The following is a 21138-nucleotide window of genomic DNA, read 5'->3' as shown; positions in this document are numbered from 1 at the left end:
ATAGCCACAAAAAGTTTTTCTCCTCCTTTGTCTAAATATACTGTATTCCTTCTGGCAAAGATGCCCCAAAAAAGCCAAAGTAAAAAGGATCCAAGTAGAAAAGGCAGCAAGGGAAAAATGTAAAAAAACCAAAAAACACTCGTATTTCCTGGATAACTGAATAATTATTCTGAAATGCTTTAAAAATTAAATTTACATACAAAAATTATTTTAGCCCATTTTTAAATAAAGCACCTATTCTGGAGGAGATTTTAAAAAAAGATCTGGGCCGGGCGTGGTGGCTCAAGCCTGTAATCCCAGCACTTTGGGAGGCCGAGACGGGCGGATCACGAGGTCAGGAGATCGAGACCATCCTGGCTAACATCCTGAAACCCCGTCTCTACTAAAAAATACAAAACAAACAAACAAACAAAAAAAACCCCACAAAAACTAGCCGGGCGAGGTGGCGGGCGCCTGTAGTCCCAGCTACGCGGGAGGCTGAGGCAGGAGAAAGGCGTAAACCCGGGAGGCAGAGCTTGCAGTGAGACAAGATCCGGCCACTGCACTCCAGCCTGGGCGACAAAGCGAGACTCGTCTCAAAAAAAAAAAGATCTGTAGGCTAGCCACAGTGGCTCACACCTATAATCCCAGCACTTTGGGAGGATGAGGTGGGAGAATCGTTTGAGACCAGCCTGGGAAAGATGAGACCAGTCTCATGAAAAAAAATTAGCCAGGTGTGGTGGCACATGCCTGTGGTCCCAGCTACTTGGGAGGCTAAAGTGGGAAGATCCCTTGAGCCCAGGAGTTTGAGGTTACAGTGTGTGACTGCACCACTGCACTGCAGCCTGGGCGACAGAGTGAAACCCCATCTTAAAAAAAAAAAAAATTTTTTTTGACATTGCTTCAAATATATTCTGTGTAAAATTCCCGAAACATAACATCTTGCCCAATTTCTCTATTATGTATTTGACTTTGTATTATCTAAGTATCTATATAAATTGATATACCCAAAAGTCTTAATTAATGAAATGATAAACAGCCATTCCTTACCAATTTTTACTTTACAAAGTTTTTCCAGTTTTTTCTGTAATTTTAAGAAATATCAAAATAACAAACATCCTGTAAGAGAAAACTGATAAAAACGCAGAGATATGTGCTTGTTTAAAGTCAAATGTCTCATTTATTGCATAACTAATTATACATTAAAAATAAACTCACATGTCACTCTCTGAAGGACAGGGTTGTTTTACCATTTTGGGTCGGCCTCTTGGTTTTGGAATCTTGACTTCTGTAGCTAATATACACATGGAAAAAAAATCAGTAACTACTAGTTTCTAGTTAAGATACAAATCTGATATAAATATTAGAAATGATACATACTATATAAGAATATGAGTAGCTTATTAGATACAATTATTGCTAAATTTAAAAAACACCTCCCCACCATGATTCAAATGAGCAACAACAAAAAATTTATAAAGAGGTAAACTGAGTAATCCTCAATTTGTCCTTATTATGACTGAGAGGGCTTAAAACATTTTTCTCTATCATTTTGACAGTAATGTCACAAAATTCAACTTTAGAATAGGAAGCAGCACTTATATTTAATATTCATATACATATTATATATAATATTACTTATGCATTAACGTATCTTTGGAAGTTCATACTAGAATTCACTGAGTTTCCTAGCACTATTTTATCCACTACAATTATTAAACTCCAAAATATTATGTAAATAAAAATTTTTTTCTTTTCTTGGTATTACTCATCTTACCCCCCATTTTCAGTAAGAATCCTAGTAAAAAGTAGAAAAAAATTCAATTTTGGTTTTGTTTTACTTTGTATTAGGAAGATCTTTCCAAAATATTTCCAATTTGCCAAATTAAGAAAATACTTTTACAGAGCTGCATACTGTAAAAATCAAAATCCCTATCAACAGAGAACGCAAAAATTTAAAATATTAATGGCTTTAATCAAATGCTATTTCTCACTCTCTGATTATAACTCCATTTTGAAATCTTGTGACTCTTAAGTGAAAGGTAAAATAAACCCATTATTCATGATAATTTTAACCTCACCACAGCCTCTCTTACCACTATTTAGGGAAAACATAACAGAGATAAAGTAAAGTTTATTTCAAATTTAAATACTTTGAAACAGAGCACAAATCATGTTTACCTCCTTTGAAATCTGTATGTTACACACAATCAATTGCCTATTCGCTTCATTCCAAAATATCTGAGGCAGCAACACTTTAAATGGACTGGAATATTAATCACAAGCCAAACAGATATTTAAACATCAGTAATCCTACCTGCAGGTCGTCCTCTTTTAGGACTCACTTTTAGATTAACAGATGCTGTTGCTGTTGTCACTACTCCTGCCTCCTCAGTTTCTACTTGTTTTTCTGCCTGAATTACAAAAATTTAATTAACTTATTTAGCAAATAGTAGGCACTCAGAAAATTTAATTCCATGGCAAAAATATGCCAGTCTATGGTAACGTGAATTCAAGTACAGATATAACCTCTATATGATCTTTGTTATTTTTCAACAATCAGAGTAACATCTTCAAACTTAGTTTATAACTCTAGTGAACAATTCTTAAAAATTAACTTCTTAGAAATGAAGTCATTTGTAAAAATAAAGCTAATATTCTTGATGCAACATGGAGAACAAAGTATGTCATTACACTGCAACTAACACACTGCTTTTTCTAATTCTTCGTTCATATAGACACGTTTTATTTCTAAACTGAGACTCTGACCTAACAGTTCTCTAGGAGTTATTCTTATTTCCCATAAGAAGGGATTTACTACAGCATAGAGTAAGGAATCCTCTGACCATTTGCAAACTCTAATGCCCTCTGATAATTGCTGGTATGACTCTCCTGGAGAGAATGGCCTCAAAAGAGAATCAGTATTATTGATTTAAGCATTAGCATGGAACAAAGGTTAATAACCACAAATTAGAAACGAAATGTAAACATGAGGCAGCAGTTGGTACTATCATAACTGCAAGAGGAGGAAAGAGAGAGACCAAAGGAGATGGGCTCCTTTCCCATCTCCCCCAACTCTTTAGAATTCAGCATTAACTGTATCACTAAAGATATAAGCAAGGCACTCAAAAACATGCATAATCCAATCTCATTGATTAAAAAAATTAAAAATTGCCTTTTCATCAATGATTTGATTTGTAAACATAATGCCCAGTGTTGGTAAGCAGGCGGAGAAGCATTCATACATTGACTATCAATGATCAATAAGCTGGTACCAATAAACTAATACTTTATGATAAAGAGCATAATTATGAATGAGTATTGGCAATATAGAATGTGCTAATCTCTATATAGGGCTGGACACAGTGGCTCACGCCTGTAATCCCAGCATTTTGGGAGGCCAAGGTAAGTGGATCACTTGTGGTTAGGAGTTCGAGACCAGCCTGACCAACATGATGAAACCCCTTCTCTACTAAAAATACAAAAAATTAATTAGCCAGGCTTGTGGTGCACACCTGTAATCCCAGCTACATGGGAGACTGAGGCAGGAGAATTGCTGGAACTCAGGTGGCAGAGGTTGCAGTGAACCGAGATTCGTACCACTGCATTCTAGCCTGGGCGACAGAGCAAGACTGTCTCAAAAAACAAAAACAAAAACAAAATCTTTATACGGCAATTCCACTTCTACGAATGTATCCATTTCTTTATTACGTTTTTAAACATTTCTTTTAATAACTGAAACACAATGAAGCATATTAAAAGTATTATTAAAACTCATCTAAGGTAACCCTTGAGTTCTCAGAGAACACTGAAAATTCCTCCCTGAACATTATTAGCTCAGGTTTTATTTCTAGAGTTTTAAGAACTTACAAAGGTGACCTGCCCCAATCCTGATTTGATAGCTCTGAGTCAGGGAACCAGGATTCTGTGTTTTTAAAAAGCTCCCCAGGTAACAAACCTTAATAACTCAAGACTGAGAGCTCTTTTCCTACTGAGAAGAGGGCATAATTTGGCTAAAATTATAACTGATCAATTCTTTGGTGCAAAGACTACTCTCTTCACTTAACTTTCTGCTTTTGGAAATAAGACACTGAGTAAGAATTATAGGTAGGGTTGGGCGCAGTGGCTCATGCCTGTAATCCCACTCAGCACTTTGGGAGGCTGGGGCGAGCAGATTACTTGAGGTCAGGAGTTCAAGACCAGCCTGACCAACAAGGTGAAACCCCATCTCTATTAAAAATGCAAAAATAAGTCAGGCGCCTGTAATCCCAGCTACTCAAGAGGCTAAGGCAGGAGAATCACTTGAACCCAGGAGGTGGAGATTACAGTGAGCTGAGATCCTGCTACCACACTCCAGCCTGGGCAACAGAGCAAGACTCCATCTCAGAAAAAAATTAAAAAGTTAAAAAAAAAAAAATTATAGGTAGAAGAGATGGTTTCTAAGGAGGTACCAATAAGTGTAACAAGTTCATCGATAATAATTAAAAATATATTAACACTAAGAGATCAGCCCTGGCCGGGCGCAGTGGCTCACGCCCGTAATCCCAGCACTTTGGGAGGCCGAGGCGGGCGGATCACAAGGTCAGGAGATCGAGACCACGGTGAAACCCCATCTCTACTAAAAATACAGAAAATTAGCCGGGCGCGGTTGTGGGCGCCTGTAGTCCCAGCTACTCGGGAGGCTGAGGCAGGAGAATGGCGTGAACCAGGGAGGCGGAGCTTGCAGTGAGCCGAGATCGCGCCACTGCACTCCAGCCTGGGCGACAGAGCGAGACTCCGTCTCAAAAAAAAAAAAAAAAAAAAAGAGATCAGCCCTACCATGCATGTGTGTTCACGACTATTATAGCAAAATCATGCAAGTCAGAACCATTCCTCATGAAAATAAAATCAGAAACATTTAATCTAAAGAAAGGACCAATGAAGTTATGAAATACACATATTTAAAGTTTTTTCCACTCTTAGGATATGCTTAAATATTTAAACATCTTAAATGCAAATATTTTACACTATTGACTACAGATTTATTTCTTCTGTATTTTACTTGCTCTGAGACCTCTAACCCTTTAATTCATTTTCTCTTCATTTTTTACCCCACTTTCTAGCTCTAACAGCTTCCTTGATCTTAACTAAAAACATGCCACCTCACACGCACACAAAAACCTCATGGGATTACCATTCAAATGCATTCATAAGTCCTCCACATCCTTGTTTTGCTATATCTGTCCCACAAATCCTCAAGAAAGAGGTTACTATACAATTCTACCTTCTCTGTTCTATTATTCCCAGCTGCTGAGGCCTGCTGGGAAAAAAAAAAATGTACATGCATTCATTTTATGCAATCTCAGTTGAGATCTCAAACTCACTTTACCCTCTCTGATCAGGCCTCCTTCTCCCATCAACAGCTGCATCAACACTCAATCCATTCTTCCTGACTTGTACCACACCCAAAGTCTTGCTTTGATGTGGGTAGGGCAGAAGGGAGTAACAGCCATAGAAAGGAATCCCCTTAATTTCCTAGTGTCCCAAGAAATTTTCAGAGCCTCTTTCATCCCTCCCCTTCAGTGTTAGAGACTGTAACATCCATCTCTTCCTTGTTAAGTCAATTCCTTCAATGTCCCCTCCATTCTCTCATCCAACACATATTTATGTAAAATAATTTATACTGACTCTACATCTTTGATCTTTCCTAATTTTTTTTTTTTTTTTTTTTTTTTGAGACAGAGTCTTGTTCTGTCGCCCAGGCTGGAGTGCAGTGGCCGGTTCTCAGCTCACTGCAAGCTCCGCCTCCCGGGTTTATGCCATTCTCCTGCCTCAGCCTCCCAAGTAGCTGGGACTACAGGCGCCCGCCACCTCGCCCGGCTAGTTTTTTGTATTTTTTTTTTAGTAGAGACGGGGTTTCACCGTGTTAGCCAGGATGGTCTTGATCTCCTGACCTCGTGATCCGCCCGTTTCGGCCTCCCAAAGTGCCGGCATTACAGGCTTTCCTAATTTTGCAAAGAAAAAGTGTTAGGGCATCTACTGTCTTTTGTCATTTTAACACTTTCCCTTAGCCATGAAAACCCCTATTAAGTTGCCACATTCTCCTTTCCTTCAAAGATTTCAAAAGCACAGTGTAACTTTACCATTAAACATTTATTCTCTAACCCCTTAATCTAGTTTCTGTCCTTACCATTCAACTAAATGGAGTTCACCTGAAAGTATACTAGAGGAGTCTATTTGGCAAGTATCTTACTGGGACCCTCTGTAAATCAGGACATTACTGACCACTTCTTCATTCTGGAACGTTCTCCCTTCCCTTGTTTAGCTTTATATCCTCTTAGATTTTCTCTTGACAGTTCATTCTCAGCCATAATTTCACAGAGCAACCTTCCCCGCTCTCCATTATATTCCTTCAGGATTCTGGTTTCTGCATCCTCTCAATAAACAATTCTCCTTTGACCTCATCTATTACCCTGTCTTCATGCCAGAGACTGCATCTGTAACTTAACATCTTCTCTCTTTTTGGTGCCAGAACAATATATATACAAAATATATATATCTCTTCACTCCAATTCCCACAGGTGCTTCACCTTCCCCTTACTCATGCCTGTGATTCCAAACCAACATCCTCTGTAATCCCAATAACTAGTTATTCAAGTAAAGACCTTGGAGCCACCTTAGATTCTGCCCCCCCGCCTTCACCAGCCACTTCTCATCAACCATCAACTTAACCTCTTTAAGTGCTCTTAAATCCCATCTCTCCTCTATACCACTTAAAAAATCTGCTGTAAGATCCTTGTCCTTCCAGTCTCATGCCAACTCCTTAGAAAGGCCTTTTGTAGCCTAGTCGGCTGCCAACTCACTAACTCCCCATTTAGACCCTCTTATTTTAAATATTTATTTTTTGTCTCAAAAAAAAAAACACACAAAAACATTAAGTTCAATGGAAACAAAGACCTTGTCTTCTTTATTGACTACTCAAATCCATGCCAAGGCCAGTAAAGTTAGTACTAAAATTCTGAAAGAATTTTACAGTGAACTGGTTTCAATGCCCCAATCCAGTCCCCATCATTCACACTGCTTTAAAAAATGATGCATTCTTTGGGAGGCCAAGGCAGGCGGATCACGAGGTCAGGAGTTCAAGACCAGCCTGGCCAACATAGTGAAACCCCGTCCCTACTAAATATACAAAAAATTAGCTGGTTATGTTGGCAGACGCCTGTAATCCCAGCACTTTGGGAGACAGAGGTGAGCGGATCACTTGAGGCCAGGAGTTTGAGACCAGCCTGGCCACTATGGTGAAACCCCATCTCTACTAAAAATACAAAAATTAGCCAGGCGTGGTGGTGCACGTCTGTAATCCCAGATATTCAGGAGGCTGAGGTAGGAGAATCGCTTGAACCCAGGGGGTGGAGGTTGCAGTGAGCTGAGATCACGCCACCGCACTCCAGTCTGGGTGACAGAATGAGACTCTGTATCCAAAAAAAAAAAAAACAAATTTATATCAAAAAAAAGAAAAAAATGAGGCATCAAGTTGGGCACAGAGGCTCACGTCTGTAATCCCAGTGCTTTGGGAGGATTACCGGAGGCTGGGAGTTTGAGATAAGCCTAGGCAACATAGCAAAACCCCATCTCTACTATAAAAAAAAAAAATTGGCCAGGCCCGGTGCCATAATACCAGCGCTTCAGAAGGCTGAGGTGGCCGGATCACCTGAGGTCAGGAGTTCAAGACAAGCCTGGCCAAATGGTGAAACCCTGTCTCTACTAAAAACACAAAAATTAGCCAGACGCGGTGGCTCATGCCAGCACTTTGGGAGGCCAAGGCGGGTGGATCACTTGAGGCCAGGAGTTCAAGACCAGCCTGGCCAACATAGTAAAACCCCATTTCTACTAAAAATACAAAAAAAATTAGGCGGGCATGGTGGTGTGCACCCGTAATCCCAGCTAATCGGGAGGCTGAGGAAGGAGAATCACGTGAACCTGGGAGGCGAAGGTTGCCGTGAGCCGAGATGGTGCCACCGCACTCCAGCTGGTGCAACAGTGTGAGAATCCATCTCAAAACAAAACAAACCACCAAAAAATACAAAAATTAGCCAGGCATGGTGGTGTGTGCCTGTAATCCCAGTTTGGGAGGCCCAGGCAGGAAAACTGTTTGAACTCGGTAGGTGGAGATTGCGGTGGGCCAAGATTGCTCCACTTCACTCAAGCCTGGACAACAGAGTGAGATCCGTCTCAGAAAAAAAAAAAAAAAAGGCCGGGTGTGGTGGCACACTTCTGTAGTCCCCACTATTAGAGAGGGTAAGATGGGAAAATCCCTTGAGCCCTAAAGTTTGAGGCTGCAGTGAGGTGTGATTACACCAGTGCACTACTCTAGCCTATGTGACAGAGCGAGACCCCATCTCTTAAAAAAATTTTTTTAAAGGAGGTATCTAAAATTTGAAGTAATTCAATCATTTCCCATCACTTCTGTAAGTTCCAAGGTCTTTAGGACAACATCAGGTTTTTTGGGTACCTATTCCCTCAAACTTTATGGTGTGTTAATACTGAAATACAATACTCAAGATGCTTGAAATGGAATTTCTGCTATGTGTCTGTATATGCTATTCAAATTGCTTCATGTGTCCTTCCCTGCTCCTTCATCTGCCTGACAAAATTCTGCCTGTATTTTAAAATCCTGTTATCACACCACCTCCAACCCATACTACATAGCTAATAAGCCACTATAATTATTTATTTTCACAGTTTACCTCCTCATGAGATACTGAACTCTTGGTTTTCTTTGTATCTTTGGTATATAATAATAATTTGAGACATGAATAGGTCAAAAAAGGGTGTGAACAAAACTTCGTAAGTTTCATATTAATTAAAAGCCTACTATGTACCTAACCTTGCACTGTCACTCACACTCATTTCTCACAACAATGTTGTGAAGTAACAATAACAAAAACATAATGGACAACACTTACATAGCACTTACTAGTGTTTAGGTACCAGGATTTAGCATAAACATTTTACATATGTTAAATCATTTCATCCTCCACAACCTTCGAGTATGTATTTCTAGCCATTTTAGAGAAACTGAAGCAGTCATTAAAATGAATGAAAACTGGTGCATTTCATTTCCTTTACCACTCAAGTTATTTTAAAGGTGCTACATCACTAAGAAAGAAACACAGATAGCTTTGCCAAGTAAAACATAACCCATAAAAAATTAAAGGGTTTAGAATAAAAGCTGAAGTTTAAAGTTTCATTATATCTACTCTCCCTCAACCCAACTGAAATAAAAATTCTTTTCAGATCCCTGTGGTTGGTAAGTCCGTGAAATTACCTTTCTCTTTCTCCCTCTTCTGGCAGCTTTTGGAGTAGTTATGTCAACTGCTTTAGTCACATCCTAAAAAAGAAAAAAGAAAACTGAATACTGAATAAATCATTCCAGGAATGAAAGAAACCTTCTTAAACTAACAGTCACAAGCATGTTTAACTAAAAGCACTGGGGAAATTTGTTTTGCTCTGTAGAGTTCTGAAATTATAAACATTATGTCTCAACATTAATAAAGTGAGAAAAATGCATTTCCACTGTCAGATCAAATATAAAAGTCATGCTTGCTAGTACACCAGGAAGTTTGTCTATTTACATTTATAAAACTACTTTTTCTACACTAGAATTCTGAATTTTAGGATTGTGAATTTTAAAGGGTGGCTGGGACTTTGAAGATCGTCTAACAACCACTTCATGAGGCCTAGAAGGGCTAAATGAGTAGTCTTTATACACAGATCATATGCAGTTGGACATCAATCTAGGTTTTTAAAAATTTAGTCTAATGCTCTTTCCAGTACATCCATCCCACAATACTTCCCTTTAAAAAATATTCTTAACACTACCACACCCTATAGTTGTACTTCATGTTTTACGCATAAAAATAACTTCAAATAATAACATGTATGCATCTTAAAGATGCACAACTTGTTTAGCAATACTGTATTTAATACTTACACAAGGAAATAAGCCTTAAATATTTTCTAATTCACTTTTTAAGTACTTTAAAAATTACTTACTAATAATCATGGCCAACTTATTTCATTATTTGTTCCTTGAAACAAAACAGGTTTAAAATGTTAGGAGAAATAGAACATACCTCATTGCTGGTTTTTTCTTCATGGTCAGTATCTTCCTTTGAAACACTAGTTTCCTTTTCTTCAACTTCAACATCAGATGATGCATTTGATTGTTTAGTTGCTGCCTGTGAGCAATCAACTCTATTAATTTTGCAAAGTAAGTTTTTACCGCAATAATATACGCAATTCTTTATTTTTATTTTTAATTTTTTTTAGAGACAGGGTCTCACTCTATCACCCAGGCTGGAGGCAGTGATGCAATCGTGGTTCACTGAAGCCTCAATTTCTGGGCTCAAGGCATCCTCCCTCCTCAGCCTGAGCCCAGGAGGTCAAGACTGTTGTGAATCATGATTGCACCACTGTACCCCAGCCTCTGCAACGCAGTCTCAAAAAATAAAAAAATTTCAAGACTATATGCTGACAAGGCTTGGCAATTTGGAGGATGAAAAAGACCATAAAGGTGCAATCACAGCACAAATGATCCAAGAGAAATTACAAAACGTAGTCAGGCACTGTGGCTCACATCTGTAATCCCAGTACTTTGGGAGGCTGAGGCAGGTGGATTGCTTGAGGTCAGGAGTTCAAGACTAGCCTGGCCAATATGGTGAAACCCCATCTCTACCAAAAATACAAAAATTAGCCAGGCACGGTGTGATGCGCCTGTAATCCCAGCTACTCAGGAAGTTGAGGCACGAGTATAGCTTAAACCCAGGAGGCAGAAGTTGCAGCGAGCCAAGATCAAGATTGCACCACTGCACTCCAACCTGGGTGACAGAGCAAGACTCTGTCTCCGGAAAAAAAATAAAAAAGAAAAGAAAATTACAAGACATTATTTTTCAGAAAACAATCACTTCCGTCTGTTAGAAAGATGTCTTCCCACAACACAGTCAAGGCAATAATGATGAGAAATCACGTAGCCATTCAACAAATACTTAGTGATTAGCTATTCTTCTCACACGTGCACATGCTGGGTACACAGGACATTAACCTTTGTTCACAGAGGCAACATAACTGTAGCAGGTACAGACAAGTACAGAAACAGTTATGATATGGTTTGATGAATCCATTAACAAGTAAGTACTCGGAGGTAATGAAGTCACTTATGATCATTTAATGTGGCCTTGGAGCATCAATGAAAGATTTGTATGTTCCAGATAGAACAGTATCTAAAAAGTTCTCTAAGAAAAAGCATGGCACATGTGAAGAAATAAAATGTACAGGTTTAACAGTAAAAAGCGGGCCAGGCGCAGTGGCTCAAGCCTGTAATCCCAGCACTTTGGGAGGCCGAGACGGGCGGATCACGAGGTCAGGAGGTCGAGACCATCCTGGCTAACACAGTGAAACCCCGTATCTACTAAAAAATAACAAAAAACTAGCCAGGCGAGGTGGTGAGCACCTGTAGTCCCAGCTACTTGGGAGGCTGAGGCAGGAGAATGGCGTAAACCGGGAGGCGGAGCTTGCAGTGAGCTGACATCTGGCCACTGCACTCCAGCCTGGGCGACAGAGCGAGACTCCATCTCAAAAAAAAAAAAGTAAAAAGCTAGGCCGGGCATGGTGGCTCATGCCTGTAATCCCAGCACTTTGGGAGGTCAAGGCGGGTGGATCACAAGGTCAGGAGTTCAAGACTTGCCTGGCCAAGATGGTGAAACCCCGTCTCTACTAAAAATACAAAAATTAGCCAGGCATGGTGGCAGGCGCATGTAATCCCAGTTACTCGGGAGGCTGAGGCAAGAGAATAGCTTGAACCCGGGGGGGGGGGGGGCGGGTGCAGAGGCTTCAGTGAGCCGAGACTGCGCCACTGCACTCCAGCCCGGGCGACAGAGTGAGACTCTGTCTCAAAAAATAAAAATAAAAATAAAAATAAAATAAAAAAGGCTAAAAAGCTGCAGAATGTCCACTTTGTTGCTACCTCCCTTCTTTAGGTTTACTCATGCTCTTCCCAATTTTTGGACCTCAGGTCTTAAAAAGAGGACATTTATAGATGAATGAGAAACTGTCCCAATTATCTTCATAAAGACCTCCTCTCATAGCGCTCTGATCCTATTATAAAGCCATCTGTTTACTTTAAATCGTAAGAGCTCTGAGACATTCATTTGGGAATATGTACAACAATTGAAGAGTGCAATCGACAATACAAAAAATTTTTCTAAGCCTATAATCCCAGCATTTTGGGAAGCCGAGGCAGGCAGATCACAAGGTCAGGAGATCGAGACCATCCTGGCTAACACAGTGAAACCCCGTCTCTACTAAAAATACAAAAAGTTAGGCTGGGCGTGGTGGCTCAGGTCTGTAATCCCAGCACTTTGGGAGGCTGAGGCGGGCGGATCACAAGGTCAGGAGATCGAGACCATCCTGGCTAACACGATGAAACCCCGTCTCTACTAAAAATACAAAAAATTAGCCGGACGTGGTGGCGGCGCCTGTGGTCCCAGCTACTCGGGAGGCTGAGGCAGGAGAATGGTGTGAACCCAGGAGGCGGAGCTTGCAGTGAGCTGAGATGGCGCCACTACACTCCAGCCTTGGTGACAGAGCAAGACTCCGTCTCAAAAAAAAAAAAAAAAATTTTTTTTCCTCTAAATCACATCAATACCAGCACAAAGGAAAAGTTAAGAGAACAAGTGTTTTCTGTAGTATGATAAAAATGAAACAAATTGGATAAAGGCAAACCACTCCATGAAAATTTAGTATCACATGTAAATTAATAAAAAGCTCTGGACCCATGGAAAAAAACACAGAAAAGAAAGTATAAGGTGGCTGCTGACACCAATAAATATAATTTGCACAGTGTTATATTTGTCACATATTAATTTAACTCATGAGGTTCATATTTGAATACAATTCTATGGATTTAGAAATTAAAGGCTGGGTGCAGTGGTTCACGTCTGTAATCCCAGCACTTTGGGAGGCTGAGGCGGGTGGATCACCTGAAGTCAGGAGTTTGAGGCCAGTCTGGCCAACATGACAAAATCCTGGCTCTACTAAAAATACAAAAAGTTAGCCAGGTGTGGTGGCGGGCACCTGTAACCCAGCTACTCGGGAGGCTGAGGCAGCAGAATCACTTGAACCCGGAAGCCATAAGTTGCAGTGAGCCAAGACTGCACCACTGCACTCCAGCCTCGGTGACAAGAGCGAAACTCCATCTCAAAAAAAAAAAAAAATTAATTAAAGAGAATAAGAAAATTAAAGCACACATCATGTAAGTTGCAAAACCTAAATTTAGGAGAATAGTACATACAGCTTTAAATTCAATGATGTATTAAACCCTCAATCAGGAAGAGTTAAATAACTGAATAGTTCCCAGTTTCTTGAGATCTGTTTACACAAAATAATGATTTCGTCAATTCGTTTTGATATAAAATGTCCAAGGTTCAACCTCACAAATAAGAACACAACAAGCTAATATGAAATTCACAAGGCTTTTAGTATTTATTTTCCTACAGCCAGGATAGTGATTATTCCCCAGGATTAAATAATACCAGATTTTATGTAATGACTTACCTGTTGACTTGAAAATTTCACTTTTGGATTGTTATCTATCTCCCATAAACCTTCATTAAAACCTTTTCTTTTATTTGGTTTGCCATATTTTTCCTTATTTTCTGAGTAAGGAAATATATCCTTTGGTCCTAAAAAAGCACTAAAAAAGGAGGAGGGAGGACATGAGTACAAAGCAAGCTCAAATATATAATTTATTAAATAATACACCCTATTATGCAATTATCAAAAATGCATAATCTAAACTGCATTACAAATCTTATATAAGTTAAAGGACAATTAATAATTCCAAATTCTTTCATTAAATTCAGTAACAAGCTACTACTTAAATCTGTAATTCTATTAAGTAAAACCACAGAGGTTGCACAATGTGAATGTACTTAACACTGCTGAATGATACACTTAAAAATGGTTAAATCACCAGGCGCGGTGGCTTACACCTATAATCCCACCATTTTGGGAAGCTGAGGCGGGTGGATTACCTGAGCTCAGGAGTTTGAGACCAGCCTGGCCAACATGATGAAACCCTGTCTCTACTAAAAATACAAAAATTAGGCGGGCATGGTGGCGCACGCCTATAGTTCCAGCTACTTGGGAGGCTGAGGCAGGAGAATCACTTGAACCCAGGAGGCGGAGGTTGCAGTGAGCTGACACGCCACTGCACTCCAGCCTGGGTGACAGTCAGACTCCATCTCAAAAAAAACAAAGTTAATAAATTTGTTTTTTTTTAACCTACAATGATAAACTACAAATTTTGACACATTAGCATTAATCAATACATTTAACTGCACCCCAAATATAGTTTCACTTCAAAATAACTTCGTATATTATACAACTCACAAAACTTACCACGTTTTTAAAATGATCAATGAGTATGTTAAGAATTTTATTTTACTCAATGAGAGAATCAGACATGTTATAACCCACTCATTCATATATGTACAATCAATTCTTGCTATCTGCGGTAGTAATGTTCTATAAAGTCACTGTGAAAACTGAATTAGCAAATAACTCAACCATTGCTCCTAGGGGAAATACAGGGTTAAGTTCCTGTAATCACAAGGTTTTCATAAACCAATAAATACATAAACTCATTTTACGTGTGTTTCCATTTTAAAGACACCTTATTTAATACAGATTGCTAACTCATTAACACTGAACTCATAGCCAACAGTGTATGTAACATGTGCTTTCTCTGTAAAGCACATTATAACCTTCTCGTACTTACCAACACTGAAGAACACTTTAGCATTAGGCTTGGGGGCTGGTTTAATTGGCAAAATGACCAACAAAAGCACAAAAATGCAAAAACCCATGGTTTGCAAAAAAGATTGCAAAAAAGATACTTGCTTACAGTATGAGTGTTGAAAAAAAGAAGGCAAGCATTCCCTTGTTCAATCTCAGCTAAGAATGTGTTGTATCAGGACACTCAAATGTTTCTGCTACTCAGTGCATGTTTGTGACTGACCTGTACAACAAGTACTACTGATCTGGGCTTACAAATAAATTTCAGTGAGTAGGTACATTCGCAAATATGGAATCCACAAATAATGAGCCTCAACTGTTTGCATGTGTGTGTACATATATACACAGACAGTTCTTAATTTACTAAGAGGTTATGTCCCAATAAGCCCACTGTAAATCTAAAATATCTTAAGTCAGAAATCCATTTAAATACCATGAAAAACCCACTCAAGTCAGAAATCTAAGTTGAACCACTGTAGGCGTGTTAGCCCATTCTCACACTGCTATGAAGAAATACCCGAGACTGGGTAATTTCTACAGAAAAGAGGTTTAATTGACTCACAGGTTCCACATGGCTGGGGAGGCCCCAGGAACTTACAATCATGGCAGAAGGCACCTCTTCACAGGGCCTCAGAAGAGAATGCATGCAAGCAGGGAAAATGTCAGATACTTATGAAACCATCAGATCTCATGAAACTCACTATCACAAGAACAGCATGGGGGAAACCACCTCCATCATTCAATAACCTCCACCTGGGTCCACCCTTAACACATGGGGATTATTAGAATTCAAGGTGAGATTTGGGAGGGGACACAGAGCCACACCATATCATTCTGCCCCGGCACCTTTCACAATCATGCCCTTTTAACAGTCCCCCAAAGTCTTAACTCATTCCAGCATTAACCCAAAAGTCCAAGTCCAAAGTCTCATCTGAGACAAGCCAAGTCTCTTCCACCTAGGAGCCTGTAAAATCAAAAGCAAGTTAGTTACTTCCTAGATACAATGGGGGGACAGGTATTGGCTATACACACCCATCCCAAATGGGAGAAATTGGCTAAAACAAAGGGGCTACAGGCCCCATGCAAGTCCGAAATCTAATAGGGGCAGTCAAGTTCCAAAATGATCTCCTTTGACTCCATGTCTCACATCCAGATCATGCAAATGTAAGAGGTGTGCTCGCACAGCCTTAAAATGCTCTGCCCCTATGGTTTTGTATGCTACACACCCCACCTTGGGCTGGCGTTGAATGTCTGCAGCTTTTCCAAGTGCATGGTGCAAGCTGTCGGTGGATCTACCATCATGGGGTCTGGAGGATGGTGACCTTCTTCTCATAGCTCTACTAGATAGTGCCCCAGTGGGGACTCGGTGTGGGGGATCCAACCCCACATTTCCCTTCCACACAGTCCTAGCAGAAGTTATTGAACCATGAAGTCTTTGTCCCTACAGCAAACTTCCACCTGGACATCCAGGCATTTCCACATGTCTTCGGAAATCTAGGCAGTTTCCCAAACCTCAATTCTTGTCTTCTGCACACCCGCAGACCCAACACCACGTGGAAGCTGCCAAGGCTTGGGGCTTGCACCCAATGAAACAACAGCCTCAGCTATACCTTGGTCCCTTTTAGCCAAGACTGGAGCAGCTGGGACACAGGGCACCAAGTCCCAAGGCTGCACGCAGCAAGGGAGGCCCTGGACCCAGCCCAGGAAACCATTTTTCCCTCCCAGACCTCCGATCCTATGATGAGAGGGGCTGCCATGAAGGTCTCTGATATGCCTTGGAGGCGTTTTCCCCCTTGTCTTGGTGATTAGCATTTGGTGGCCAGCTTGAATTTCTCCCCAGAAAATGGGTTTTTCTTTTCTACTGCATCATCGGGCTGCAAATTTTCCTTTTATGCTCCATCACTTCCTAAATGCCTTGCTGCTTAGAAATTTCTTCTGCCAGATACTCTAAATCATCTCTCTCAAGTTCAGAGTTCCACAGATCTCTAGGGCAAAGGAAAAAAGCCACCAGTCTCTCTGCTAAAGCACAGCAAGACTGATCTTTACTCCAGTTCCCAACAAGTTCCTCATCTCCATCTGAGACCACCTCAACCTGGAGTTCGTTGTCCATATCATTATCAGCATTTGGGTCAAAGCCATTCAACAAGTCTCCAGAAGTTCTCAACTTTCCCATATTTTCCTGTCTTCTTGTGAGCCCTCCAAACTGTTCCAACCTCTGCCTGTTGTTACCCAGTTCCAAAGTCACTTCCACATTTTCAGGTATCTTTACAGCATCACTCCACTTTCTGGTACCAATTTACCGTATTAGTCGGTTCTCATGCTGCTATGAGGAAATAGCCAAGACTGGATAGTTTATAAAGAAAAGAGGTTTAATTGACTCAAAGTTCTGCATGGCTGGAGAGGCCTCAAGAAACTTACAATCATGGCAGAAGGTACCTCTTCACAGGGGCGCAGGAGAGACAATGAGTGCAAGCAGGGGAAATGCCAGACACTTAGACCATCAGATCTCATGAGACTCACCATCATGAGAACAGCATTTGGGAAATCACCCCCATCATTCAATTACCTCTACTTGGTCCTGTCCTTGACCTGTGGGGATTATTACAATTCAAGGTGCGATCTGGGTAGGGACACAGAGCCAAATCGTATCAATAGGTCAGGGACCATCTGTACATATATATTTAGATGCACTATCCAGGATGGACCCTGTGCATCTCCTCCCCACATCAGTGAGTCATATAGAAGTCTGTCAGTTCTATAAAGCTAGACGTAAGTATGTTGATAATTTTACTATGACAGCTGATATACATATACTCCCCAAAGCAACAGGAAAATGGAATTGATACTTTTTTCCTCTAAAATGTACTAATTTTTAAAATTATTACTATCGTTAGATGTATATCACAAATTCCTTATCTGCTAAAATTCTTTAAGAATTAGGGAACTAATGAGTACAGTTAACATTCTAGTTAGAATTTTTAAAAGGCTCTAAAATAAAATTTCAATTAAAAGAAAGTTTAAGAGTTCTATTTAAATATGGCCGGGAGTGGTGGATCATGCCTATAATCCCAGCACTTGGGAGGCCTAGCCGGGGGGATCACCTGAGGTCAGGGTCAAAAGCCAGCCTGGCCCACGTGTCAAAACGCTATCTTTACTAAAAATACAAAATTAGCCGGGCGTGGTGGCGGCGCACGCCTGTAATCCCAGCTACTTGGGAGGCTGAGGCAGGAGAATCGCTTGAACCCGGGAGGTGGAGGTTGTGGGAAGCCAAGATTGCACCACTGCACCCCAGCCTGGGCAACAAGAGCAAAAATGCACCTCAAAAAAATAAAATAAATAAATATATATATAAAATAAGGGTATATAAAAGTCAGCTTTAATATTTAAATTCTCTAATGTTCATTGTATGCATGTATTTTAACTGCACATCCCATTTTCAAAGTCATATTATGCTAGGATTAAGGCAAAACCAATTATTTACCAAATTTACTTTGGAGTTAAACTGAAATCATCTCATTCCATCAAAAACTGAAGATTTTACTAGACATCATTAATTCCTGTCCATAATCTCAAATTAGAAAAATTAACACATTTAGCTATAGCCGTACAACATTCCTCTTATGTAACAGGTTTCAAATTCCAAGTAAATGACTTGAGTTAAATCTCCATGAAAACATATTTCTGGTCAGAACAAACCAATTCAACACAAATTCTCCCTCCTGAAAAACAACAGTAAAGAGATTATTTTAAAAGTATAAACTCTTAAGACAAAAATAAAATTTGGAAGCTAAAAACAAGACTGAAGAAGTTGAATCTTAAGCACCCCCATTTACTAAATTAACATCCCCAAAGGGCTCAAAATTGCAGTCACCAGGAACTTCAAGAGTAGAAAAAGACCTCAAAAATAATTACAAGAAAATGTTTTAAAACCTCAAATGTGGATTTTTTTTTAACGGTATGGCTGGCTCTAAGTCTAAAAGCCACTGAAGACTGATCTACCATAAAGTTACTGTATATAGACATAAATTTTTTTACATGAATCATTTTTCTTAACCTCAAAGCAGTTCTTAAAAATGACCAAGCAAGGCAATCTTAATAATCAATTGGAAAAGTTACAACTCTTCTGTGACCTTTAAAAACTGTCAGAACATTAAGCAGTCTGTTACTGACAGTTACGTAAATGCATACGGAAACGAAATAGTAAAACCAATACTTACTTAGTATGCTGTAACTTAAAACATTAGGAGGCCGGGCGTGGTGGCTCAAGCCTGTAATCCCAGCACTTTGGGAGGCCGAGGCGGGTGGATCACGAGGTCAGGAGATCGAGACTATCCTGGCTAACATGGTGAAACCCCGTCTCTACTAAAAATACAAAAAACTAGCCGGCCATGGTGGCGGGCGCCTGTAGTCTCAGCTACTTGGGAGGCTGAGGCGGGAGAATGGCGTGAACCCGGGAGGCGGAGCTTGCAGTGAGCCGAGATCACGCCACTGCACTCCAGCCTGGGAGACACAGCGAGACTCCGTCTCAAAAAAAAAAAAAAAAAAAAAGAATAGTTTTCAACAGGGCCGGGTGCAGTGGCTCACGCCTTTAATCCCAGCACTTTGGGAGGTCGAGGCGGGTGGATCACAAGGTCAGGAGTTCGAGACCAGCCTGGCCAATATGGTGAAACCCCATCTCTACTGAATATACAAAAAAATTAGCTGGGCGTGGTAGCACATGCCTGTAATCCCAGCTACTCGGGAGGCTGAGGCAGGAGAATTGCCTGAACCCAGGAGGCAGAGGTTGCAGTGAGCCGAGATCGCACCACTACATTCCAGTCTGGGTGACAAAGCGAGACTCCATCTCCAAAAAAAAAAAGAATAGTTTGAACGGTGCTTGCCGCCTTCTAGTGATACTAATTATGATATGGCATGAGTCTATCTTCTATGCCTTGGCAAATTGTTATACTCCTTTCTAAGTCTGGATCAGATTCCAATATTTTACCCTTCATGCTTTCAGTGTTGTGAAATATCCTCAATGTTTTTTGTTGGTATCACCTCTACTAATAGGATACCTTCATCTTTTCCATTACAACTACCTTTTTCATTTATGCTGATAAGCTTGCCTCCACTAAGTTTCTCTGGCTGGACAATTAGTGTCTGTCCAACTGCAAACCATCTATATTTACAAGGTAAGCTATTTATTCTATTATTCCATTTATATTAAATTCAAATTTCCCATCTAGCATTATGATTTTTGCTGCACTATCATCTTTGATGATCAATTTCCTCATTTATTTTGGTAAACTGTCACATGGGGACATCATTAGGAGAGAGAGGCCAACTATACATCCCACTGTGCATGATTTTGAGAAACTGATGCACGGTGACCAATCACCAAGAAACTTTGAAAGTGACATTATATGCACCTGTAATTTACATCTCAATTTGTGGGTTGAAAGACTAGCAGCAAATTTTGTAGTTGATGCAATTACAGTTAATACGGCAGGGCAGGTGAAATTTTAACCATGTTGTTAGGGGACTGTTATTTAGCTAAGTCATGGCAATTGAAATTTGTGCCTACAGGAACTATGTAAAGCTAAGGACTGCCTATTACAGGTTTGAGCCACTGCGCCCGGCCTAAATTCCACTTTTAACAAACAGCAGTATTGCCATTCCTGCTTTCTTTGTGACATTATATCATTACTTGGTCTTGTTTTGTTTGAGCTTTGTCTCACAAAATTAAGACATAGCAAACTCAAGCCTGTAATCCCAGCACTCTGGGAGGCCGAGACGGGCGGATCACGAGGTCAGGAGATTGAGACCATCCTGGCTAACACGGTGAAACCCCGTCTCTACTCAAAAATACAAAAAAACTAGCCAGGCGAGGTGGTGGGCGTCTGTAGTCCCAGCTACTCGGGAGGCTGAGGCAGGAGAATGGCGTAAACCCGGGAGGCGGAGCTTGCAGTGAGCCGAGATCCGGCCACTGCACTCCAGCCTGGGCGACAGAGCGAGACTCCATCTCAAAAAAAAAAAAAAAAGACATAGCAAAATGGTTTATTAACACAAAGTATTAATGAAACTATATTTATTCATAAAATGTAATGTTTACATTTAGCTTTATTCACACCACCTCATTTTACACGTACCTTTTCATTACAATTGGTTTTTAATTTTGCTAAGTAAGTTTTTTAAAAAATTCACCCCTTACTCCTACTCCCAGATTCAGATTTACAAGTTGTACCTTTCAGAAATTTTTTTTTTTGGAGAGGGAGTCTCACTTGGTCGCCCAGGCTGGAGTGCAGTGACGCAATCTAGGCTCACTGCAAGCTCTGCCTCCTGGGT

General features: G+C 40.3%; 1 protein-coding gene across 6 annotated transcripts in view; it reads right to left on the bottom strand.

Moving 5' to 3' along the window:
* PSIP1 (PC4 and SRSF1 interacting protein 1) overlaps window positions 1–21138 on the bottom strand; it is a 51497-nt gene that overhangs the window by 14355 nt on the left and 16004 nt on the right. For 5 of the 6 annotated variants that reach the window (XM_005581682.4, XM_015437134.4, XM_015437135.3 and 2 more), the window contains exons 4-8: window positions 13573–13711; window positions 10095–10199; window positions 9287–9349; window positions 2297–2393; window positions 1198–1273 (exon numbers count right to left, since the gene is read on the bottom strand). In XM_005581682.4, the coding sequence (XP_005581739.1) occupies window positions 1198–1273; window positions 2297–2393; window positions 9287–9349; window positions 10095–10199; window positions 13573–13711 (480 nt within the window). The remainder of the gene's footprint in view (window positions 1–1197; window positions 1274–2296; window positions 2394–9286; window positions 9350–10094; window positions 10200–13572; window positions 13712–21138) is intronic. The other variant, XM_074017437.1, reaches the window with a different exon arrangement.

Source organism: Macaca fascicularis, chromosome 15, assembly GCF_037993035.2.
Source record: "Macaca fascicularis isolate 582-1 chromosome 15, T2T-MFA8v1.1".
Classification (NCBI taxonomy): Eukaryota; Metazoa; Chordata; class Mammalia; order Primates; family Cercopithecidae; genus Macaca; species Macaca fascicularis.
Note: the sequence above shows the minus strand (reverse complement) of the source record. Positions and strands in the feature narration are given on the sequence as shown.